General features: G+C 45.8%; 1 protein-coding gene across 3 annotated transcripts in view; it reads left to right on the forward strand.

Annotated features, from left to right (window-relative positions):
* Positions 1-26,826, forward strand: part of PRICKLE1 (prickle planar cell polarity protein 1) — a 111,434-nt gene that overhangs the window by 72,449 nt on the left and 12,159 nt on the right. Inside the window, exons 1-2 of one of the 3 annotated variants that reach the window (XM_037514126.2) lie at positions 13,759-13,923; positions 25,621-25,806. In XM_037514126.2, coding sequence (XP_037370023.1) covers positions 25,675-25,806 — 132 coding nt within the window. In that variant the 5' untranslated portion in view covers positions 13,759-13,923; positions 25,621-25,674. Of the gene's footprint in view, positions 1-13,758; positions 13,924-14,730; positions 14,825-25,620; positions 25,807-26,826 lie in introns of those variants that run through there. The other 2 variants (XM_037514124.2, XM_037514127.2) reach the window with 2 other exon arrangements.

Here is a 26,826-nt window from a genome sequence, read left to right on the forward strand (position 1 = left end):
TCACCCACTGCTCCCCTCAGCAGTGTATTTCAGTCAGTCTGCCTGTTCTGTTCCCCACTCTGTCTCTGGTGAATCCTCTCACCCCCCGCATCTCTGGCCTGTACCCCAGCTCTTGTATGAATAAATAAATAAATCTAAAAAAAAAAAAACCTCACACACACACAAAAAGACTGATTAAATCACTTACCCTACAAAAGCCAAAAATAAGAGATAAAAAGTGATGGAAAGAGAGCTGGAGGGATCCATCAGGGTTGGCAATGGAGGGCTATTCTTGCAAAAAGTTCACTTTATCCCATGTACAAAGAACTGAGGAAGTGGATTAGGCTGTTGCAGTGCATACACCAGAGGGAGGAAGACAGGCAGTCAGCTGTCACTGGAGACAGGAGGGGGTATGCAGGGTCAACAGAGAAGACTTAAAAGCTCCAAAGCCCTGAGAGAGATCTGAATGAAGTTAGGGAAGAATTAGAGCGCCAAGCGTAAAGGAGGCATCTGTTGTGGTCAGATCTCTGGTTTACTGGGAGTATTGGGGTGGTATAAACAGTCTGGGTCAGGGAGGAAGGTGAATATTGTTCTGGAGGTGGGTGGAACATATGACTTAGAAAGTTATGCTTTCTAAAGAGATTTTGAGTTAAACTATCAGTTTGAGTTCTTATCAGAACTCAAAAACATACCAAATTGAACCTCAAATGAGTTGACTCACTTTTTTAATCCAAATTTAAAAAAAAAAAAAACAGAATCCATAAACTCCTGATTGAGCTATAAATAGAAGTGCTTATTAGGGTATGAGGTGTGAGTCAGATTCTATTGATCAAATGTGAACGAGACAGTTACTCACTACTCAACAAATATTTATTGAGAATCCACCATGTACCAGGCAAGAACCTCGTGTAGCAGGCTTGTGTGTCTAAGAACTAAACTTAGCTCCTCTATAGTTTACTACAAACTCACCGTTGAAAAGGGTAAAACTTGGCAAAAAGAACATAAGTATTAAAAGTAACTTGTATCAAAAGACAGTTACTCTTCTAGAACTGTGTGATTCAAGTCCAGCAGGACAATTTGAATTCCAAATCCTAGTATCAACCTAACAAAAGCTTGTAAACCAATCTCTACAACAAAATCACCTCCTTCAAATCATACAGTTGCAGAAAAGGACTTGGGGTCCTTAGATAAGATTTTAAAAAATCTTGTGGAAGTCTTGCTGACCTTTTTCTTTTTGGCTAGAGGCTTCTGGCTACTTGAAATAATTCTCTGACACCTCTCTGAATACCTGGATTAGAGCACCAGGTAATAGTGTTAAAAGCTGGCATGCTGGGCCTCCCTGGTGGCCTAAGGCTAAGTCTCAGCACCATCACTGCTATGGTCTGAGTTCGAGCCCCTGCCAGGGAGCTGACCCACATAAGGCACAGCAGACCTCTCCTGTCTTGCCTGCTGCTCCCCTCAGCAGTGGATTTCAGTAGATCCGCCTGTTTGCTCCCCACTCTGTCTCTGGATAATCCTCTCACCCCTTCATACCTCTGGTCTATGCCCTAGTTTTTCTACGGGGAGAAAAAAAACAAAAACAAACTCTGGCATGCTTTCACTAGCCCAGATTTTCCCTTGTGGAAAATCAAAACTCTTAGTAAGAGAAGTATCTAAACAGCCTAAGAAAAGAAGCAGGTAAGTAAAGCAACAATTATTCAGTATTTTTTTTAATTTAAAACAAAGCAATATTTATTATTTAGGGATTTTTATAAATTGCTAACTGCTAGACTGTAGATTCCCCCTCCCCACTCCTAACCACACACACACACACACACACACACACACACACACACACACACACACACACGAGATAACTTCCCAAAGCCATTTTGATCTCCATTGTGAATTGGTTGGCTTGTTAGTCTACACAGATTATCTTCCAACCTACTAATCATGTGTCTGGTTCTTTCATTATGGTGGCTCTTGAGCTCTTTACCACTGGAGGATGTACAGACTCTATTTTCAAGGTGAACATCAACAAGAAGTTCAAATTTGAACTTAGAAATGTACAACTTTCAGGTGACCTTGACTTTGTCTGCCATGAGTAGTGAAAAGTACTTGTAGGGTCATGTTGGAGCTCACATCAGGGCTGGCCTGTTAGTTGTCTTTCAAGTCAACCATGGGAATGGTGGGTCTTTTAGGAAATCAGCACCGCATCTGCCATACCCACCCCCTTGCCTGCGGTGCCCACTGGGCCAGCACAAGTCCAGTTCATTCGCCTTCAGCTATCACACCCTCACACACACTATCTTTTCTTCTGTGCCCTTAACTACTGGGGCTGTAAAGGGTGGTTCCCAGGAAAAGGGGAGGTTCCAGTTTCCCTGCCCCACCCAAGGGAGGGTGGAGCTGAGCAGGGGAAGGAGAAGCTTAGAGGAGACTGGAGAAGGAAGGAGGATGGGGACCCAGAAGGAGACCTGGAGGAGGCACATGGAGCAGAGAGACATGTGAAGAAGCTGCACTTGCTTCTTGGCCTTGGACTGATTGAAACAGACCTGTGGGGTGAGAGAGACCTGTGGGGAGGTTAACAATGTCAGCTTTTTTTTTTTTTTTAAACATTCATCCATTTATGCATACAAGAGCTGTGGTGTATAGACCAGAGGTGCAGGGGTGGGAGGGGATGAGAGGATTCACCAGAGACAGAGCGGGGAACAGAACAGGCTGACTAACTGAAATACACTGCTGAGGGGAGCAGCGGGCGAGTCAGGAGAGGTCTGCTGTGCCATGTGGGCAGCTCCCTGGCCAGGCATTCAACTCGTGCTCCAGTGGCTGTGGATAACTTCATAGGTTGCGTCTTAACCCCTTGCGCCACCAGGGAGGCCCCAACAATGGCAGCTTGGATCTTGATTTTGATTTTGCTCCTTCTGTCCCAGATGTGTTGGACTCTTCTGCCTCTTTCCTGTGGGTCCCCACCAGGAGGGGCCTTAGACTGTGATAGGCTTTCGGGCCTTAATGGCCCTGCTTTGGGCCAACCCTGTTTGGTTGGACATTTACCCATGAGGGGATGGGTAACTTCAGATGCTTGATTTAGAAACCATATTCTTTCCCTTCTCTTTATTGCACACTGACTGTATTCAAGTTCCTTCCTATTAAACGTCTTATGCACTGGAGTATGTTTTGTCTTCATGCAGCGGATGGTAGAACCTATTTAGAGCAGGCAGGTTTGGGGATTCTGGGGTGCCCTTCTCCCTGACCTGTAACAGGGCAGCTACTACTTGTTCCCATCTGATTTGTACTCATTGTTCTGTGTCCATGTCACATAGACACAGCCATGTCACTCTTCTCTGCTTAAGTTCCTGCTGTTCCCTATAACCCCTAGAATAACTCAGCAGTCCACAGCCTGGTCCTGCCCTCCTGGGGGCCTGGTCTCCAATCCCTCCCTCCTGTGTTCCTGTCCTCTCACTACCTCTCCATGGTTTGCCAAGCAGCTCGTTCTCGGGGTCCTCATTTTGATGAGCTCAACCTGGAATAGGCCCTGCTTGAATTCCACTCCGCTAATCACTGTGATCAATGACTTGTCACCCTTAAAGGCCCCACTCAGATGTCACCCCAACTTTACATGTCCTTGATCCTCACCTTCTAACCACAGCTCACTGATCAACATCTCCTCTTATTCCCATATTAGAATTTCAGTCACACTTCAACTGTGGCATTACATTGTATCATGCTTTACATATCTTGGAAAAAAAAATAATTTCTTATCCCTACTCATCTCCTATATTTTCTATGCCTGTTACAGGGCAGGGTGAGGTTCTGCCACATCAAGAAAAAACATGCTCTAGGGCATAAGACCGTCTTCAATGGAAAGGAACTTGAATACAATTAGTGTGCAGTAAAGATAAGAAAAGGTAACGACAAAGAATATAGTTTCCTGGCTTCCCCAGTGGTGCAGCGGTTGAGTGCTGGGTTGCAAAGCTGTCGGCAGTGTCTGCAGTGCCCGTTCGATCCCCGGCCACCGGGTGAGGGTCCCACATGGTGCGCAGACCTCTTCTGCCGCCCGCTGCTCCCCTCAGCAGTGTACTTTGTCAGTCTGCCTGCTCTGCTCCCGGCTCTGACTCTGGTGAATTCTCTCACCCTCCCACTCTTCTGACTGTACCCAGTGCTTATATAAATAAATAAATAAATAAATAAATAAATAAATAAATAAATCTTTTAAAAAAGAATATAGTTTCCAAAGCCAGTACCCAAAGTTACCCATCCTCTCGTGGGTAAATGTCCAGCCAAGCAGGGGCACTGAGGCCCGAAAGCCTGTCACAGACTAAGGCACCTCCTGGTGGGGACCCATAGGAAAGGGGCAGAAAGAGCCAGACAGGTCTAGAAGGAAAAGAACAAAATCAAAATCAAGATAAATGCTGCCATTGTCAGCTTCCCCATGGGTCTCTCACCCACGTCTCTGTCTCATTCAGGTCTCGGTTTCTATGTTCCCCAAGTCCCTGGTACAAGTCCAAGGCCAAAAAGCAAGTGTAGCTTCTTCACATGTCTCTCTGCTCAATTTGCCTCCTCCAGGTCTCCTTCTGGCTCCTCATCCTTCTTCCTTCCTCCCCTGCCTCCTCTCCAGCTTCTCTTTCCCCCCTGCTCAGCTCCACCCTCCCTTGGGTGGGGCAGGGAACCTGGAACCTCCCCTTTCCCTTGGGACTACCCTGTTACATGCCTTCTTTTTGAAAATTATCAAGATAAAGCGATAGTAGGAAATTTGGGATTTGAAGTCCTTAAGTTAAAGGGCAGGTGAATCTATCAGTAAGCAGTAGATAGATGCCTGATACGAGATTGGCACAGTTCCAAGGAAATGTAGGCTGGGTGACACCCCCTTCCCAAAGGATAGCAAATCAATGCATGGAGATTTCACTCTCAAGGTTGAGAGCAGGGAGGGGTGTTCATGTTTCTTCCATATGAACTAATCCGTAAGTCAAGAGTGTCCTTTCTGCTCCCAGAATTTCCTTCCTCACATTAGCAGTGTGGCTTATTTTCTTTATTGTCTCTTAAACCATTTACAAAATATGTTCTTACTTGCCCATATAAAAAGAAAAAGGCTGTAGAATGTGAAAATATGTTTACAAACATCACTTCAAAAGTGATAGTTTCCTATAATCCGTCCTCCCCTAGGAATCATATTATCATGCTTTGGCATTTATCTCCATCTACACAGTTACACTCTGCCTACGCTAGCCTGCATATGATTTGGTGTAACAATGTGATCGTATTATATTGAGTTTTGTGTCTTAATATAGCTTGAATAGCTTCCATATATAGGTCTCTCAATACTTATTGGATGATTTAGTCTTCATTTCTTAGTATTTCTGCAGTTTTCCAGTAATAAAGTCCTAAGAATGTTGTTACCAAACTACAGCTCTACAGAAGTAGAGCGAACAGAGGACCTCAAGGTCAAGGTACTTGAGTACTGGTTTAATGATCTTTTCATGAAAAACAACAAACATTTCCTGGAGTGGGAAGGGGGTATTTCAGAATGGCTGGGAGTGAGAGGTGGGGTGGACAAAGATGGCTACTGGTTTTTACTAGAAGTTATAACCGAGAATAATAATCAAATGAAAGGGCCTGATCTCACATTCTCCCACGCCACTTGGGCTGTAGACTCAACACGGCCTGTTCTAAATACCTATTTGGTCTTAGTGACATAACCAACTATGGAATTTTAAGAGACTCAGAAAATATTAGAACTGGTGGAGCCTCTGGCAGTATTTAATTTGGGGTGGAGGAGACGGCCTCGGAAGAACCAGGGCGTGGGTGGAGCTGTGGGAGGGGTTGGAGAGAGACTAACCCAGAGCTTCAATAAAGCAGTTTCACTTTCATCTGATTCTATATTAAGATTCCTATTTCGGTTGAAAAATGGATTGGCTTCTCCCTAAAAGTTCTAATAATTGACCTAGTCCAAACTCTAGCATTTTTAGAAATGGAAAAAAAAAACAAAACTGAATACCTTAGAAGAGTGATTTATCCCAATGTCACAGAGCTAGTAATTGACAGACAATGAACTTTAGGTCTCTTAACTCCAAACCGATGCATTGAGGTCCTTTGAAGGAGGGATTTACCTCACTCACACAGGAGGAGGGGAACAGATGGCTGGAGGATTGGAATGGTAAATCTAAAGAGGGAATGGGTGTAGAAAATGTTAAAGAACCAGTGCTCTCTAATCACATTGCTTTAAATATAATCAAAGGGCAAAGAAAGTAATTGGAGACTTAGAGAAACTGCAACCTATTATAAAACCCCATCAGGCCAGTTAACTGTACCTCCCCTAAGGGTGCTACAGACTTGGCTAAAGGTAGCTAGATTTTGCAAATGTCCGATGACCCACCAGGTTATATTGCCCCATCTGAAATATAACAGAGATGTTTTAGAATTAACAAGCAGGGAAAACATGTTGTATAAACTTTTTGTCGTAACAAACTTGGTAACAGGTCTAAAGAGCTATGATGATTCTTGCTCTGGGTCTCTGTTCCTTTATCTAGACCTACAAGCTGTCCAGTCTAAAATGGTCTGACTTTTGTGATTTGGTTTTAAGCCATTTTCTTTGAATTAGAAATTGTGTCCGACATACAGGTGCCATTTGTAATTCTTTTAGTCACCTGTCTCTGCTCAGTCAGTACAACCCAAGGTCAGAGTAACTCAGTCGCCATTCTAGACCATGTCCTCACTGAAGACTAAAACCATCCCTTTCCTGATGTTACATAAGCCAGCCACCACTGAAATGAGTACAAGAGCCCTGGACCTCTCTAGTCCGTGCAGAAATTTACAGATAGTCATTTAAAATAAATTCTTCCTAGCTTACTGGCATTTTGTTACAAATCCTTCCAAGTATGTCTGAAACCAAGAACACCTCTGCTAATATTAGAATGCAATTATTTTTTACCAATGAAAACAGAGGCAAGGCACTCAAGGTCACCACATACCAAACAAGAGAACCAAAGACCAGCACCTGATTTACTTTCTAGGTTTCTACTTGATCTCTTTCTGACAGGCCCCATAGAGCTGGTAAAGGATGGTGCCCACATTTGACAAACAAAAATGTTGCCTCTGTTTCTCTGTGCTTAGATCATCCTCTCCATCAGCATGTTGCAGTTCAGTCTGGTATTAGGTTAGAAACAGATTGACTTGTACAGGTAACTTCCCCCGGGTGTGTATGGCTGTCAGGGCCTAGAATGTCCATATCATCTTTAACTCCTGCTCATGAATCTGTCTGCCTATCGTGATTCTAGGTGCTGAGAATACAGTAGCAAGTCTCCAAACTCCCCACCTTCCAGGGAAAGAGAAAAACAATGACCATGAACAAAAAGACTAGGATGTCAAGGAAACCCAAGGGGAGAGTTGATACTTGGGGGGAAGAAGGGGGCAGGCAAGACCTCTCCGTGGAGGTGACAATACAGCAGAGGGTGGGGGGGGGATGGGTGTGAGGGAACTGAGTCCTGTGAATTTCTGGGCTTCCTTTCACAGCCACACCCCTCACACCACCCCCCCCCCACATCCCCTTCCCCCTACCAAGTGTGAGCAGCAAGCAATGAATAACCCACCTGGTTGAAACAAAAGGATGCTGGTGGGGGGCCTGGCTCCCCATCCTGCAGGAGTTCACCCTTGACAATAACAGTGCCTTTCAGACCAGACTGAAGTCGATTGCATTCAGACTGAACATTATTAGGACGCTTTTAACTGTCTCCAAGCTGCTTCATCACTGAAAACATTTACAATAGGCAATAAAGCTGACAGTACCTGTTGAAAATGTAACAAACAGTATTTGCAAGTAACTGTGTTAAAAGGAAGCAGCTTAACAATGGCTGACATTTAATACTCATAAACGTTGCTGTGGTTTGCAGTTTGGAGGGTTCTGTGGCCTTGGTCAGTGGTGCCTTTCTGAAAGGGTTCTCCTGGCTCAAGGCGTTGGTGTGCTGATGCACCCATTATCATAAGGAAATGATGGTGTAGGGTTTTATCATCTCCACTCTGGTTTAAGTTAAACGCCAATTGCATGTCTGCCTTGCACATGTTATAGGACAGGGAGAGGGGCAGCCCAAACCCCGCAAACCTGCCTATTCTAAATGGGTTCTGCCATCCGCCGCAGCAACACAAAACATAGGAGACTTTGATGGGAAGGAACTTTAATAAAAACTAGGAAACAATACAGGTAAGGCTAAGAGTCTAGTTTCTAAATGAAGCACCCAAAGTTACCCGTCCCCTCGTGGGTAAAACTCCATCCATATGGGATCGGCCCAGAGCAAGGCCCCAAAGCCTGCCACAAGTCTAAAGCATCTTCCAGTGGGGACCCACAGAAAAGAGTCAGAAACAACCAAACAAGCCCGGAAGGAAAAGAGCAAAATCAACATCAAGATAAAAGCTGCCATTGTCACCTCCCCACGGGTCTCACCCACATCTGTGTCACCCAGTCCACGACCAAAAGACAAGCGCAGTTTCTTCATGTGTCTCTAGGCTCCATGTGCCTCCTCCAGGTCTCCTGGCTCCATCCTGCTTCCTTCCTCAGTCTCTTCTGCAGCTTCTCCTCTTCCTGCTCAGCTCCACCCTCCCTTGGGTGGGGCAGGGAACCTCCCCCTTTCCTGGGGACCACCCTGTTACAATCCCCCCTTTTAATTTTTATTCCACCATATCTATGGTGGCACAGATCTCAGGGTGTAGTCTTAGGAGACAGTCTTTTTTCAGGGTTCCACTGTGTGTAAGAGAAGCAACAATTAGTCAGCAGCATTGTCCATGAATGTCCAGTATGACAGTTTCATTACTTAAAAATAGTCCATTATCCAAGCCAAAAGAAAAAAAGTTGGAGCATTGGCTAAAACAAGATAGCAAATATATCAAAATCACAGGGAAAAAAATGTTAAAATGGTTCAACTTATGCAAAAACGAATTCTCTCAACCTTGATCCCAAACTTTAACAGCATAGCAAAAATTTGCAAATTAAATTTACTTTTAAACCATTTTTCCTATTTTTGCATAAAATCACAGGGCAGAAAATAACTAACAGCAATTTTTAGCTGGCTTTGTTGAAATACTCCACACAGGATCAGAGCGAACCGGTGGCATCCAGTCGATGTAGGCTTCAGGTATAAAGTTGGTCTCATCAGACTCCACCTGGGCTTTCCTCTTCTCGAGGGTACCAGGGACTTTTCGTTGGCCGGTTGTCCAGTCCTGCCAATGGAGGCAAGCTTCCTCACCTTCTTTGGAGGTCTCTGGAACCCTACAAACAAGGCAAACAGGTTCTCCTCTTCTTGGTTCAGCTCTTTTTCAACTTTCTGGAAGAACTCCACACAAAGCCACACAATCAAACTCATGTCCAATTTTTTTGTTAAAACAGGCAAAATCCCTATGTAAGTTATGCAAAAACAGACTCTAAGATAAGTAGCAAAATTACTACCACTATTTGTATGCCGTGTTGGTATCAAGGGGAGAGAAAATGTGACAAGTTAGCTTTGCTGGAAAAAAAATTGCAACCTTTCTGCAGATCCTGGTTACTCAAAACAAAACAAAACAAAAACTACACGGATTCAGGACAGAATGCATAAAAAAATTTCCAGTATTATGTCAAAGAAACCTTAGTAAATGTCAGGTGTATTTCCAGGTCTATTCAGTCCTTTGTAGGAAAGTTTTTTACTCTCAACAGTTCCATTAATAGGAATCTGTTGAGACCTTTTCTCCCTATATTTCCAGAAACAATTTCTGTAGATGTGAAACAATTGAATTATACAATATTACAAGGTGACAATCACCATTGACAATTTACATACATACCAGATACTGAGAGGTTTTTTTTATACACATTTTAGAAAACTACTGTTAACATTTTGTACATACCAAAGTTTTGCCATTTTCCCAAGTGACAATGCTTCCCTTCCAGTTTTACTTCATTAGGTAAAAGCCAAATAGAACAAATTCATGTAATGCCTTTCCAGGAGGAAAAGGAGAAACTTTGTGGAGTGTCTCAGGAGCTCTACTGAGGTTCCACCAAATTTCCTTGCATCAGCCAAATGACAGGCTACCAAATTTGTACTTGAATTTAGATTTCTGGGAAGCTTTGCCATAAATATCAGAAAAATAACAGAAACAACAATATTCAATCTCTATGAAGGCACCAGCTTAGTTCAGTAGCACAATGTTGACAATCAAACCATAACCTTTTGTTTTTCTCATAACTGGAGACTCTTTTTTTTTTTCAATGTGTATGGGCACCATGTGTACCAATTTGTCAATCACTGGAGGTCAAGACAGTTAGACACAAGGACATACAGACATACAACATATAGACAAAGACAGTTTTTTTTTTTTTTTAGTTATGCCACGTAGAATGTTATGTAACTGCAGTTTTTCTCCATAGGCTCAGAAAAAAAATGTCAAAGTCCAAAAAAAAATGTGGAGTGTTGCTGGCAGAAAAATTTCCAGTTGTCATCCTGCAAACCTAAGACTTTGGAAATAGGAAGGAAAAGATTTATTAATCACAAGAGTTACATGACCTTGTTTATCAACTTAGGGTTTTCAGTGTTGAAGACTTTTTATTAGAAGTCAATCCTGGGGTATTCTGTACAGCAAGTGAAAGAATAAAAGTAACAGTTAACTTTTAAGCAAAAGGAGTCATCTCTTGTTAGCCACCAAGCAGGCACTCCGTGGGTTTCCTGGAATAGAACCTGAAAAAGCAAAATCAAAATATCAGTAATTAACTTTTAATTAAAAGGAGTCATCTCCTTACTTCTGTTAGCCACTCTGGGACAGAAGCTGAAAGAACAGATTAAACATCTAAGCACAGATTACACCTCCCCCACACTAGGGAGGGACACAACAACACAGGTATGAAAACCTGGTACAGTTACATGATGCACCCTAAAGAGTGCTTTCCATAACAGACCTTCCTCAGTAGGAAGCAGAAACTTAGAATCTTGTCTTACACCAGCAATTGAACAAATCCAGTATTCAAAATGGCAAACATGCCCAAAACAAATTGTGTAGACAAAATTCACAGCAGCAAATCCTTTCAGACTCAGACAAAATCTTGTTAATTTTTCTGATCCAGACTTTGCAAAAATTCAAGTTATCTCCAAGAATCCATCAAGGATACCAGCGATTACCAGTTACTGCTTAAGGCTACTCTTTCCTTAACACCCAGGCATACATTTGCTAATTAAAACACCACTGCTCCACAGTTGGCTTGCAAAACCCGTCAGACACAGGGCAGGAAGTAGTCAAAGACAAAGCAACATATTAATGAAGAACCATTATTGCCTTTAGAAATGCTAATGAGACAGCAGAGATTACAAAAAGAAAGAAAAAAAATGTTCCAAAGTCCTAGCAACAAGAACCTCTGAATTTTACAAGAGCACTCCAAGTGGCCTCAGACGCCATCTTTGATCTGGCCACATGGTCCAATGTACTGCCTAATCTTTTGAGTAAAACTGGCGCAGAACAATTTCCACAAATTAAAATCTCTTAGCAAGTCACTACAAACAAATTACACACAAACACACAGAATCTTCACAAAGCCCAAGCCAGTTTTTCAACAGAAAATCTGTTATAGGACAGGGAGAGGGGCAGCCCAAACCCCGCAAACCTGCCTATTCTAAATGGGTTCTGCCATCCGCCGCATCAACACAAAACATAGGAGACTTTAATGGGAAGGAACTTTAATAAAAACTAGGAAACAATACAGGTAAGGCTAAGAGTCTAGTTTCTAAATGAAGCACCCAAAGTTACCCGTCCCCTCGTGGGTAAAACTCCATCCATATGGGATCGGCCCAGAGCAAGGCCCCAAAGCCTGCCACAAGTCTAAAGCATCTTCCAGTGGGGACCCACAGAAAAGAGTCAGAAACAACCAAACAAACCCGGAAGGAAAAGAGCAAAATCAACATCAAGATAAAAGCTGCCATTGTCACCTCCCCACGGGTCTCACCCACATCTGTGTCACCCAGTCCACGACCAAAAGACAAGCGCAGTTTCTTCATGTGTCTCTAGGCTCCATGTGCCTCCTCCAGGTCTCCTGGCTCCATCCTGCTTCCTTCCTCAGTCTCTTCTTCTGCTTCTCCTCTTCCTGCTCAGCTCCACCCTCCCTTGGGTGGGGCAGGGAACCTTCCCCTTTCCTGGGGACCACCCTGTTACACACAGACTGCCAGTAACTTCCCCCAGGAAACCCAAACAGAATGAAATAGGAAAAAGGAAATAGGACCTAGGTGTTCATGGTTCATTTCGCAGATGCAGAGAAAAGTGGCAAGCTTTACATTCTCCCCCAACTCTTCAGAAAGCCCAGGCAACCTGAAAACCAGAGGCTTCTATATATTTTATCTTAGAACTTCTATATATTAGAACTTCTATATAGTAGAACTGCTTTGGAATGTGTTATAGGACAGGGAGAGGGGCAGCCCAAAACCCCGCAAACCTGCCTATTCTAAATGGGTTCTGCCATCCGCCGCATCAACACAAAACATAGGAGACTTTAATGAAAAGGAACTTTAATAAAACTAGGAAACAATACAGGTAAGGCAAAGAGTCTAGTTTCTAAATGAAGCACCCAAAGTTACCCGTCCCCTCGTGGGTAAAAGTCCATCCAAATGGGATTGGCCCAGAGCAAGGCCCCAAAGCCTGCCACAAGTCTAAAGCATCTTCCAGTGGGGACCCACAGAAAAGGGTCAGAAATAACCAGACTAGCCCGGAAGGAAAAGAGCAAAATCAACATCAAGATAAAAGCTGCCATTGTCACCTCCCCATGGGTCTCACCCACATCTGTGTCACCCAGTCCACGACCAAAAGACAAGCGCAGTTTCTTCACGTGTCTCTAGGCTCCATGTGCCTCCTCCAGGTCTCCTGGCTCCATCCTGCTTCCTTCCTCAGTCTCTCCTGCAGCTTTTCTCTTCCTGCTCAGCTCCACCCCCCCTTGGGTGGGGCAGGGAACCTCCCCCTTTCCTGGCGGCCACCCTGTTACAAATGGGCTTCCAAACTGGATTCTGTACTGGCCAATAGCCTACTGGAATGACCAATTCAGTTTGAAAGTGTCTCCAAACCAATTGCCCAGCAGAGGCACTTTTTTTTTTTTTCTCTGTCACTTTAAAAAAAAAAAGTAACTTTATAAAAAGCTGCTTCTCAGTTGCCTGGCTTAGAGGAGAGATAACAAAATTTGGCCACAGAGCTATTTACTTGACTGTTCTATTTATGGCAAATTGTTTGTGTATTTTTCAATCAGTCACAAAGGACTATTGTTCGCTCTTCCACTGTCGAACCCTATATGCTGCAAATCATTCCCAAGGATTTTTTTTAACCTAAAAAAAGGTAGGACTCCACTTCACCGTCACCTCTTTTGCTCTGCTTTTCCTGGGCATCTATCACCTTGTGACTATTGCAGAAATTAAATTTGCCGTTCTGAAGAACTCCCGAACCTGCCATTTCTTTCTGGGCTTGCCTTGAGGTCCTGTTTTTGGGTCTCTGACCTCTATGGACAACTAATGCCAAGCTTCACGTCGTCTTAGTGCATCTAGAAATAGCTGGCAACAAGATTAACAACCTTAAGTGCGCGGCTTAACCTATTTATCAAAACTCTTGTTACTCTCCTTGAGTGCCTCCCGGGACCTGAGCTGCTTTTACTGTTATTTACCGGTGGGGGGGCGGGGAGGGATCTCCTGCGCTAAAAGCAGTGGGAATGACTCCGAAATGCAAGGAGAGTCCTAAGGGGAGAATTCATATGTTAATGAGTCCTTCCAAGTGAGAACTTGGCCCATCCTGCCTTTTGCTGACATCATTGTTATGGGCGCCGCGGAGATGGTTTCTGCGAGCGGCGGCCTTGCATATTCTCCCAGCGTCGGGAGCCCGGCGCGTGCACCTGCGGGCGGGGGAAGTTGCCATCAGCGTCCCGGGGTGTTTGCATCTCGGCAGCTCCACTCTTGGAGCTCCCGGGAATGGAGCGGGCGACCGGAGGTAGGTGCTGGAGCGCGAGGTGGGCCAAGTGGGTGAGGAACTTCTCGAGGAACACCAGGCTCGCGGGACCTCGTGGAGACCTGCCAGGGCCCCGTCAGCTGTGACAGTTCCTGGAAAGCGGGCGGCGGCCGGGCGCGCGGGCCGGGATCGCGAGCGGGGCGTCGGGTGGCCGCGCTCGGCTGAGGGTGGGACCCGCGGGAGGCGAAATGGCTACTTTGGGAACGCGGGCTCCGGTTACTTTGAGGCCGCGGGACGCTAGCGGGCTGCGCGCGGCACGGGGGCGCGGGAGTCCCCCGCGGAGGGGGCGCGGGGAGGCGGAGAGACGCGGGGCCGGGGGGTGCGGTGGCGCCCCGCTACTCCAACTTGGGGCGCAGAGTCAGCGACGCCGGCGGGCGCGGAGCCTTTGGCTGCCCCCCACGGCCGCTCGGGTGCTCGGCGAGACTCGCCGCGTCGTTCCGAGGGCTCGAGGAGGACGGGCCGGGGGGCTGCGTCACGCGGGGCGGGGGCAGGGGCGGGGGACCCTGGGCTGGCGGGAGCGGCGGGGAGGGGGTGCCGGGGTTTATGCGGGCCGCGCGCTGCCCCGCCCCGCTCCGAGCGCCTCCGGAAAAGGGTGGGCGAGGGTGACCCGGAGGGCACCCGGGCCAGTTTGCTCCGGGCGCCACCCCGCAGCGGGTCGGGGCGCTCGGGCGGCGCGCGGGGCCGGGGGAGGCTGCAGGCCGCGCTCGGCCCGGCTGTCCGCGGCCCAGGGTGGGCGGCCGCTGCCTGGGTCCCGGGCTGGATGGACGCCGAGCTCCGCGAGGACGCGCGGTCCGTGACGCCCGCAGGCTGGGGCGGCCCGTCGGAAGTTGGGGGGACAGACGGCGGGACCCGCCACTGCTCGGTACGGCTGTCAACCCGCGGGGTGAGTGCTCTCCCTTGGAGGTGGCGCTGCTCCTGGAGGCTCTCCTCCGGGGGTGGCAAGGGGGGGTTCGAGAGCTACTACGCTATCTGCGGGGGGCCATGGGGGACCCCTTCTCTGCGGGCGTCGCCTGGCCGCCGAAGAGGGGCTCGCTCCCTGGGTCTGGAGCTCCGCGGCGGGGCCGGCAGAGCGCCCGGGACCGGCCCGACCCGCGGCTTGGGGCGCCCCTCGCGGCCTGAGCGGCCACTGCGGCGCGGAGGGCTGGGTTCGTGGGGCGCGGGGGGGGGCGCAGGGGGCGCTGAAGCCCGCTCTGAGGTGCTTCTCTGTCTGGTAGGGGCCTGCGTTGACCCCGAAAACCTCCCCTCGCAGTCCCGTCGAGCAATAGAATGAACCCGGTGGGTTTCCCCGAAGAAGGGTGACATCCTTTCCCTCCAGCGCCCCTCAGACTCCTTGTCTAAAACTGGGGTTTTCACATTAATCTATGTCAGTATAAGCCGGGCTATGTGTGGAATTTGTTTTTACAACTCGAGTTTTGTGACTTCTCAAACACTTTCTTGAAGTGTTTTCTCTGGAAACTTGTTTCCAATGAGCGCTGTAAGTTTCACAAAGAGCCGCGTTATTCGGGAGCCAACAGGTGATGGGGTGAAACCTGAGTCTGTGTGTACTTTGGAGTCGAGTCTGGCTGCTGTTTCCTTGGGCCGCCGTTGAAACTAGAAATTCAAAAAATCAATAGGAGACTGACTGGAACACGATTTCGAGAAAGTCTCTGTGTCCCCCATTATGGAAAATAATGAGTTCATTAGAACAGAGCTCTGCGTGGCCGGCCACACTGCACACAGCATGGGTTGGGGGTTTTGTCTTTATATACCTGTTTACAGCCAATAACCTGACCCCCAAAGCGCCCTTCTGGCAGAGGACCTCGCTTTGTCATCGTGCTCCTTCTTTTGTGCAGCAGTTTGTCTGTCGGGGAATGTATCTGTGCATGAAATGAATGCTGTGGGCAGAGTTCCACGTTTTCTCTTGGAAAAATGGATAGAGCTTCTTGGCAAGTGAATTGTACCCGAGAAGCCACTCAGCTGTCGAAAAATGTACAAGGTTTACCTGGGAAGTACAGAAAATGATTGCTGCTATGAAGTACTTTCAGGAAAGGAATGTTTTGTAAGCAGTGGCTTTGGATACCTCTAGTCTGTGTTCCTTTTACAATTACAACTCGTTTCAATATAAGTAAAATTGACTTGGGCTGTGTTGGGGATGACTTTTATCTTTCGCAGACAATGGGCATTGAGTGTTCTTGGGTATGTGAAGATGTTAAACAGATAACCATTTAGCTTCTCATTACCACGAAATACAAAGCTTGATTGTGGCAGTTTTGATCCCTCTGGATTTTATAGGTTTCTGGCTTTTAAAGTTTTAAGTTAGGGACATCATCAACAAGGAAACAAGTATAAACGCTAATGTTGTATAGTTTGAGTGCTTAAAATATGGATATGTTATACAGGTTTCTGTAATGCCAAATTAGCATATGTTTAAATTGAATTCACTGACATCTTGGGCCTGGCAGGTTTAGAGTAGTTTTTGAATGATTATGTTTGAGATGCATCTTCAAAGGTCTTTGTTTTGGCCTACATGATGGCATTTAGCAGCAGGGGACACCTAAGACATATTAGCCCAGGTGACTTCACAAATCAGTATATTCCTTGGATTTTGATGTCAGAGGATTTCTAAGTTCCCTGGGCGAATTCATACTGAGCCACTTTTTCATAGATGTCCGGCAACGGAAGTCTCCACATTGGAATTGGAGTAAAACTTCATTGGAAAAGTATTTGTAATTAGGGTCTGACCTTAGACCTCATCATCAATAGCAAACACTGAAAATTATTCTTTTTTCCTATTTGCATGGTTTTGATTTGATTTGCTGACTTGGTCCTCCAAAATGATGAATAACAGGAACCATATCAGCACTGATGAACCTCAGTGTGTTTCTGATTGAACTCATTTTCCTCAGCCTCCTCACATACTCACTCCGTCTGTCTTGCCTACACAGTATTTCTGTATTGGTACACTGTCTTTCAGTTACCTAGTCTCAAAAATATCTTTGACCCAGTTTTCCTTCTTTTACTGGTTCCTTTTACTTTCTCTCCCCAAGACACACTTGTAGGCACTCTTGGTGGTCATGGGCTAATAGATTCATTTTTCTCTTTCCCAAACATCACTCCTGTTTTCTTTAAGACCAACCAGGATTGGCATACTCCTCGAATGCCTTTTGTCCTTGGGCACTGCCTATAGAGTTCAGTCCAAAGTCTTCTGCTGGTATGTGCAGTTCTTGAAAATGTTATTCATTGTTACCGTGCTGTCTATTATTTTTTCTCAAGAAGAATCTGCCTTCCAAAGCCAACTCTTAACTGCCTCTGGACCTTTAAACACTGTGCTGACTTCCAAAGCTTTTTGAGGGAAAAACAGGGAAGGCTCATTTATGTATATGTCAAGGTCAATTAAAATAATAATCCTAGCTATCCTGGATGCAGCAGACAACCCATTAGGACAATGACCCTCAAATGACCAAAGTAGCATAACAAAATAATAATGCTCCTTTTCAGTGTGAATAACACCACCCCATACTCTGTTATCTTATTAAAGCAGCGATTCCTGTGCTTATAGGAGGAAGACTTATGCCCCCTTGCACAGCATAATTACTTTACATACTTTTCAACAAACATTTGTAAAATATAGTTGCCTAATTTACAAGATACTGAAAGCAAAACATTAGGAAATTGAAGTTGTTCTTTGTGGGGGTGGGAGGAGGAATCAGGCTTCTTCCTAAGAGACTGAAGTAGCAGGAATGAAAACATGAGAGCAGGGAGAAGGAACCTGTGAGGTTTGTCAGCCATATTGAAGTGCTGGACATCAGCCCCATGCTGAGATGCCCAGAAGCCCTCACCTTCTAGACTAGGAGCTAGAACCTAGTCACACCCAGCTGGGTGGCTGGATTAGGACTACTCTTTCTTAAATCCTGATGCCAGTGTTTAATTGACTATTCATTTTCTGCTAAAAATGAAAAGATGTGATCATATACACACACCACCACTAGAGAAAGCAAGGAAATGTATAATGGAATTTGGAAATATTCTTAGCACAATGGCTACCTTTTGTAAAGTTCTGGCTTTTAATGGAATAAATGGCAATTGCTTTCTTTTTGTATCTCCCAGAACTGCTCAGTAGGAGCCTTTAAATATAAGATTGAGTGAATAAAATGAATGAATCTGGAGTAAATTTCAGAAGGAACCCTGATTGCTTACATCAGTGTGTGGGAGGAACGAGACCTTCCTGGAATTTGGGGAATGAGTGACACCTCCGAACCAAATCATATAGTACTTGGTCATAATTACCACTCTCCTAACAACTGGTAAGACCCAGACATGCTCGTTAGACCCCTAAATGTATGTGTGTGTGTATGTGTGTGTACACGCACAAGTATGCACAACACTAATGTTGCAACTTTACATCCAGCCAGGAATGGTGGCCAATAGTTTGCACAATTGTTTGCAACAATTGTGGGCTCTTGGGGGGGAAAAAAATAAATGAAATTCACATGTCATTAGCATTTTGTTCTTGCTCCAGATGCTGCTGGTCAGCTTTAAGGAAATCTGTGTTGACACAGTGGAAGTGACAGTGCCAGTTGGGACATGTCACTGGGAACTGTGATTCTTGATGCTCATATGATCCTTCTTGAAAGCTTTTGCATCCTTGATTATCTTTGAAAGGAAAATGCTTGTCATTTTAAAGAAGCAGGTCATGTGATGCTTTGATTTGCCAGATTGGAGGGCTGAGCTTGGTGGCTGGGAACACCAGCCACTGTTCCCTGAGTACTCTACCCCTGGGGTCAGATGTCCTCTTGACAATTATATGATGATTGAGAAGCTGTCTATCTCTAGCTGTTTTCTTTGAGTCTTTTTAAATGTTGAGAAGTAGCGATTTTGAAGGAAGAGGAAAGACAAAGGACTGAGGAGAGAAATGGAATTCTTCCATGTTCCACTGCATGGAGTACCCCACACATAATCTTGTCTTTCTACAGAAAAAATCAGTGTCTCTCTCTTTCTCTCTCTCTCTCTCTCTCTCTCTCTCTCTCTCTCTCTCTCTCTCCCCCTCTTTCCCCACCACCCTCCCTCCAACTTTGGGCTTCTCCTTCCTTTTGTCCATGCCCGTTTCTTCTGTTTGTCATACTTTTCTCTTTTCTTCAGAATGGTATCTGCAAATAACTCAGAACCTGTAGAATTGAACTCTCTGCATAGGACCACGCTGCCATCTTTGGGAGCACTGTCAGCTGGGAAAGGTGTTTCCTCACTGGTCAGCCTCTACTTGGGAGTTGAATGAACATGTCTGAAAGTGTTGTATTTCATTGCTCCACATAGGACACTTACATTCAGAATTATAAAGAGACTTTGGAGAGGTGGGGCCCCTTAGATTCATGTTCTTAATGGTGTGAACCAATAGCAGAAGTGGTTCACATAACTGTCATTCTCGTGTAATTAACTTCATTCACTTTATTATAGCATTTGGCACTAGGAAAATAAACCTACCTCAGAATCATCACAGAAGCTGATGGCTTATGCTGTTTGACCTTGTTTATTCTATTTATCTCCATCATCCAGGATAAAACTTTGCAGGTAGCTTTTTTTTTTTTAAATGAACTCTCATTTGAAAGATCTATTTAACTGTGGTTAGGTAAGAGAATGTAAAAAGTACACACTCTCAAATGGCTCCCTCAAGGGTGTGTGTTTGTGTGTGTGTCTGTGTGTGTCTCTGTGTCTGTGTGTGTGTATATGGGGGGCGGAGAGAATGAGTGATGATGACATGAGTGGGGGACAGGCTACATACATGAGTTCCTTTTACTCTTGCAACTTTTCTCCAGTTTGAAATTACATCAAAATAATATTTCACAACAGCATTGTGCGAAGAGCAGGACAGAGCCACCTTGTCCATCTATAAAAATGGATCTAAAGCCAAGAAAAGGGATCTTGAGAAAGTGCTTCATTCTGTTATCATAACCCCAACTTGGAATTGTGCCACTTCCACTAAATTCAACCCGTGTATAGACCTGATTTGTGTTCCTGTGTCACGTGATCAGCATAGGAGCCGACACCTGGAAAAGAAATTAATGGAATTTTTTCTCTCGCTCTTATTCACCCAGGGTCTCGTGTTTGGCCTCAGAGATGGGGTTTGGCAGACCACATTCTGGTTTCAGGAAGACCACCCTGAGCCAGAGCATGAGGAATGTCCTGGCTGCCCTTTTCCATGCTGTCAAAGCAATTACAGGATAGTAATAAAAGTAAAGGCTAGTTGAGCTCACATTTTTATCATTTATATTATTTTAACTTTTACAAGCACAAACCATGCTTAGCAGTCAGCTGACTTCATCTGATGCAGGATGAGACAGTGATGTTTCATGAAAACTACAGGTAATTTTTTAAAAAGAAGAAATAGAAAAAAATCCAATTTAAAGTTTTTGTGTGTTAAGTAAAGAGTAACTAGTAGTCATGCAGCTCTTCTTACTACCACCCAAGACATGGGGTCATGCTGTGGAAATTATTTACTTCATGTTTATTTTTGGATCAATTCCGAGAACTTGATAATATGCTTTGTCACTTTATGCTATTATTCCCTAATACAAAAAAAAAAAAAAAGATAAAGAATGTGCTTCTCCAAAGGACAAACTCTGAACTAGCAGCCCTGAGACACTGAATTTTTATCATCATTTTAGACTGTAAGTTCTCCTTAAAATGCCTTCTCTGGCAAAACGGCCCATCTGGCCACATCAGTTTGTGTGTCTGCGATGGAGAAGTGTAGCTGGTTCTCCAAGAAAAGGGAATTGGCTCAATCAGGTTCTGCCCCCAAGAGGTGATGGCTGAGTTGCTGTATTTTGGAAATTCCGGATATTTATTAATTTTGTCAACCCCAACACAAGGCACCAACATGATTCTGGGCATTTAGAGGGGAGGTATTTCCTGGTTAAATAGAAATATGTGCAATCGCTTCTGGAAAGACCTTCATCTTAAGAAACTTTATAGTGAAGTCTCTCATTTAGAAGACAGGACCATCTGTCTTCAGGCTGCTGTCAGCTCCATTTACTGGGTAGAACTTGGATTGATCGTGGGGACCCAGTGTGTTCCAAGGCCTGAGTTATTCTTTCTGTCCCAACAATCTCTGGATTGAGCAAAGCCAGACACACAGAGATGCTCCACTCCCTCCAATAAATACACAGAGGAGTGTCAAGTTGGGGTGCTTCTTGGCCTGACAGAGGAGCTGGCAGAGTGTGGCTGTGGGAGAGTCCTTGAGCTGAAAGGAGAGAAGGACTAAGTCTCTGCCCTGCAGTTGCAAGGCTTAATTAACATCACAGGCCAGTTCTAAGAACATTGCCTGTTCACTGATAGGACACTTGATCTGTGGCAGATCTCTCTGAGCCTATTTTCTTCCTCTTACAGGAGATAGGCCCTCACTGGTTTGATTAATATGGCGATTAAATGTCCTTACACAGTACAGAGGGGTGACTTAGCTAGCTGTAGGGTAAATGGATTAATCTGGCTTTTTGTGCCAGTGGCCTCTGTGGCTGTCATCCGTGGCCTTGACTGCAGAAGATACTTGGAAGCATGGGCATGAGGCACACGTGCCTAATTGTGGACACCTGGAGCATGGGTGCGGACATGCGTGAGTGTGCACACCTGAGCCTAAAGGCCAAGGATAGAAGAGCAGCGTCACTCAGACATGAAGATGGCTCCAGGGGCAAGAGTGACTACAGAAGAGGCAAGACCCCGAGAAAATGCCAGAGAAAGAGCATAAAGATTTGTGGGGGACTGGGAGGCTCAGTTACCTGCCTGCCTCCCAGTCCCCACCCTTGCCTGGCCCAGGGCCTGCCTCCTTGCCTGCCAGCTCCCCTGCCTGGTGTGCCTGTGTGCCTGGTTCCCTGACAGCATTAAAGCCTGAAAAATCCATCGCGGTCTCTGGGACTCTTCTTTATCTGTCTGCCCAAGTCCGTAGTGAATCTACCCTGTGCTTGCTGGCTGAGGGTGAACAAATGAGATGACAGTGACTTTCACTCATGTCCCTTTAGTTGTGCTCTCCACATTGTTGATGAATGACAATCCTCAGTGTAGTCAGTGTGTAAAGGGCAGGACTGGATACAGTGCAGGTTTTCTGATCCCATGCAGACCGGGTAAAGGAGGAGTCAGAGTCCTTAGTGGGTTTTTGCAGGTCTTTTATTGGGGTTCACCAGGTATATGGCAGGCAGGGGTGCTGGCTGGGGGGCTGGGAGGCCTCCCAGCCCCCAGCAAGTCTTCACTCTATCTGGGCTCTCTGGCGTTCGTTCTGCTGCTTCTCGGCTTCTCTTTCGGCTCGGCTTCTGCTGCTGCTGCTGACGTCCCCGTGACGCCGCCCTTAAAAGCACAGTCTCAGCCCAGGTGAATCCCATCTACCTATGCCCACACCCTATTCCAGGTGCCCGCCATCAGGCATGCATTCAGGACAAGGATCCATCATCTATCCTGATGGCGGAAGGGCAGAAAAGCCTGACATTTTCTTTACCCTACACAGTGGAAGGCTGGGGTGAATGTGTGGTTGCTGTCGGCTGGGATGTGGCTGGCACCTCCAGATAATTGGGAGGGGGTTGTGGCATATACTGCGCAAGGTGATTTACCTTGATGTGGAAAGTAATGTACTGTACATTTTTCACCAGAAGCCAATCAAGGAATATAACTGTAAAACTCATTGCGATTCTTAGCCATCTGCATGTTGGAAAAAAATCCATGGTTGGTCTTAATTCGTGGTGGTTTCTCTTGTTTTCTAATATAGTGGCATTTAGTTGTCAGGTTCTATTTAATATTTATGTTCTTGGGAAGTTGGTACAGAGCAGCTACCTTCGCGTCTCCCTATTTAAGCAGAGTTGGCAAGCGACAGGTGTGCCTGTTTCATGATGCAGGTTAAGTTCACAGGAGATTCTGGCACCCATTCTCCTGGGGGGTGTTTATAGTTAGTAATGAAATCCTAACTTCTAATTCTCCTTTGACTTGTGAGAGCTGGGTTTTTTTCCCAAAACAAAAGGGGAAAACCAGATCCAAGAAATCCCCCGACTTTCATTAACACGTCTCTCTTCATTGAGGAGGAAGAGGGTTTTGCCTTCATGGGGGTCCCTTTCTTAAGTCAAGACATGAATGAGTTGCACCTGTGTGCACTGATGGCTTGTTTAAAAGGCCGAGACCGCCTGATGGCTCTGCAGGAAATGAGGTCATCTGTACTTTTGGTTCAGGGTGAATGAATTTATTAGTTGGGATAATATCTCCTGTGTGGCCCCTACTGGTAGTAACGCTTAGGGCTACTGCTCAGCCTTCCACTTGTGAATGGCTAAAACATTTTTTTTTTCTCCAAAACCTCTGGTTTACAAAGGTAAAGTTGTAAGTTTAAAGAATCCTGTGTCCTAATAGGTAACGTTTTCTGACACTCTTAATTATGTAGGGTTGCCTTGAGATGGTCGCTGAAATATGGCTTTGTCTCAGGATGAAGATGTAGGTGTTACTACCTTTCCTACTGTTAAAGCAAGTGAGGGTCAAGGCTTCCCTGGTGGCCTAGGGGTTAAGTCTCAGCCTGTCACCCCTACAGCCTGAGTTTGATCCCTGGGAGCTGACCCACATAGGCGCAGCAGACCTCCCCTGTCTTGCCCGTTGCTCCCCTCAGCAGTGGATTTCAGTCAATCTGCCAGTTTTGCTTCCCACTCTGTTTCTGGTGAACACCCCACCTCTGGCCTGCACCCCAGTTCTTCTAAGTAAAACAAACAAATAAATAAATAAATAAATAAGCATGTGAGGGGATTTCTAAGGCAGACCCGCCTGTTGGGAATGTAGTATGCCTACACTGGCTTGTATGTGTGCTCTTTGGGCAACTCAACTTCCCCGAATCGTCTTCTCAAAAATGATGTGGTTGGGCTGGTTATCTGGAAGTTCCTTTCTTTTTTGGTGGAGGGAAAGGGCAGATACAACAAGCTGCTTTGATTCTGAGACGCCTGCATCTCTTCTTAACTTTGGGTCTTGGGATGAGAGGTGAGTCTTATGAATCAAAAAATATGAGAAATGCTAAGGTGGCTCCTGGGCTGGAAGGCTGTCATTTCCATACCTTCCAGCCTCCAGCTGCAGAGGCTTTGTGTTCAGGGCAAGATTCCCATCTCACTCTGCCCTGTTCACACATAGTGGGTACTGCATCACTTTTCAGTGAGCGTCTGCTAATAAATCAGCTCAACACGTAGAGTCACCAAACTGGATTTTATTTCAATCTACTGCTTGGATTCTATTCTTGTTGTTGAAGAAACTTGTTCATCAACATCTGCCTTTACCATAGATAGTTAAGACTTGTGGATTTAAGTGCTGATTCTATTCAATGAGGAAACTAAACTTGGTGTCTGTCAAAACTTGACTAGAGGGCCTCCCTGGTGGTGCAGCGGGTTGAGCGCAGCACAGTGAAGCTGTCCACAGCCTCTATAGCGTGGGTTTGATTCCCAGCCGGCCAGAGAGTAAACCCACATGGCATGGCAGACCTCTCCTGACTCGCCCGCTGCTCCCCTCAGCAGTTTATTTCAGTCTGCCTATTCTGTTCCCCGCTCTGTCTCCGGTGGATCCTCTCACCCCCCACGCCTCTGGCCTGTGCCCCAGTTCTTGTATAAATAAATATTAAAAAAAAAACTTGAATAGAAACCTGAAACCTATCATTGGTCCCAGCAGACTGATTGTGTGCAGTACAAGCAGTGGTATACCTTAGGTGGGAAAATCATTTAGAAAATATGGGGCCAAGGATATACTCTTGAGCCACTTTCTCATGGTGCAAAATCGTGAGCAAGGCTGGAGGTGCCATCCCCACATTCTTGTCTCCAATTCCTAGGACTTCACAGGGTTTTCATCTGTGGGAGTCAAAAAGTCCACAAGGCCATTTTCTTTTTTAAAATTTTTTATTTGTTGGGCCCCCCTGGTGGTGCAAGTGCTTAAGTCTCAGCACTATGAAACTGTCAGCAGCCACTGCAGCACAAGTTCAATCCCCAGCTGACCCACATGGCGCAGCAGACCTCTCCTGTCTCGCCCGCTGCTCCCCTCAGCAGTGGATTTCAGTAAATCCACCTGTTCTTCTCCCTACTCCGTCATTGGTGAAATCCTCACATCGCCCCCACTCTGGCCTACACCCCATTTCTTGTATGCATAGATAAAATAAATCTTTTTTTTTTAAAAATTTATTTTTACATAAAAGAACTGGGGTGTAGGCCAGAGATGTAGGGATGAGAGGATTCCTCGGAGACAGAGTGGGGAGCAGAACAGACAGACAGACTGAAATTTACAGCTAAGCGGAGCAGCTGGCGAGACAGGAGAGGTCTGCTGTGCCATGTGGGTCAGCTTCCTGGTCGGGGATCGAAATCGGGCAGTAGTGGAGACAGGCATGAGAATTAACCCCTAGGCCACCAGGGAGGCCCTCACACGGCCATTTTCTCAAGAATCTTCCTAATCAGAGTACAGAGAGGTGAATTTTCAAGTCAGCTGGAAATAAAGTAGTGTTGGTGCAATTTCCTGTACTCCTGAACTAGTCTGGGGGCTGCTTCTGAATTGGGTAGCCAGAGAGAGTCCAGCTCACGATGGCCTGAGGGTTGGCGGTAGTGACTAGTGATTTGGTCTCTCTCCCTGGGCCCAGCTGTGTGGAAACTGCATCAAATACAAGCTCTGGGAGGGTAGAGGAATGCCTTCGGGTTTTTTATTTCTTTTCTCTTCTCTTGTCCACAGCTGCCGCTGTTTGATGTGCTGTGACTGAGAAATCAGCTTTCCGCTGCCATTGCTATGCCGCTGGAGATGGAACCCAAAATGAGCAAGCTGGCCTTTGGCTGCCAGAGGAGCTCTACCTCGGATGACGACTCGGGCTGTGCGCTGGAGGAGTACGCCTGGGTGCCCCCCGGGCTCCGGCCCGAGCAGGTAGTGGGCCCAGGGGTGCTGGGGCTCCATTTTTCAAGAGTTCTGGTTTTTCAAAAACTTAAAAGAAAGATTTCTAGAACAACATTGGCCTATTGACACACCACATTTCTGAGTCCTCACTCCTCTTGTGATCGTTTCAAATCTTGGCTTTTTAAAGTCACACCGAGTTTCTCAGTGAAAGTCTTCAGGCCCTCCTGGGAGCAGAAGCCCTACTAGGAGGCTGTTGGGCGGTCAGAAAAGTCATGATGCATTTTTGCAGATGGCACCAGAAAATACCTGACCCAACTCCTCGAATAGGTTTTATGGACCCCACCCCCACCCCAGGCCAGAGAGATCCAAGACACCAAGGACTGCAAATCCCATAATGTCATCACCACCGAAGGGAGGGTTGCTGGGAACTGAGGGTGGAGCTAAGCATCCAGGCTTGGTATATAACCAGACATGTGGGCCTTGGGGGTCCTTGATTTTTCCCTGGCTTTCAGCATGCTATTGGGGTTCCAGCTCAGCATTCAGAAATTTATCTCTCTCTTTGTCCCTGAGTTGTTCTTTTCTGTATTTCCCCTTCTTGTAAGTAAACTCTTTATTATCTTTCTACGTGTGCCTGCAGTTGAGTCTCATTCTAAGTCCCTTTTAAGCGTGTGGGGAGGACCCATAATCAGACCACCCATTTCACATTGGGGTTGCCCAGTACCAATGACTTTTCCAACAACCCAAATTTTTGCTGTAATGAATGAAATCTGGAATACTGTCCATGCACCTTTTAGGTGGATTTCTGAGGTGTCCCTTTGGAGGTAGTGAGGCGAATCTGATCTTTTTAAAAGGAAAGTAATGACAAAAAGGTAATACAAAGAAAGAAGCAGGTTTCTAGCGATGTGTTTGCTTCGAAAGAGCAGAAATACAGAGCTGTAGGAAACCGTCCGAAGCTTACACGCTTGACCTTTGATAAACTTGCACAAAAAGAACCTGTCATCACACAGAGGGGATTGGGGTGAGGGGTGGGGAATTAAAAGAATGAATTTG

The sequence above is a fragment of the Talpa occidentalis genome, unplaced genomic scaffold (genome assembly GCF_014898055.3).
Source record: "Talpa occidentalis isolate TD23 unplaced genomic scaffold, MPIMG_talOcc4v2.1 talOcc4.16, whole genome shotgun sequence".
Classification (NCBI taxonomy): domain Eukaryota; kingdom Metazoa; phylum Chordata; class Mammalia; order Eulipotyphla; family Talpidae; genus Talpa; species Talpa occidentalis.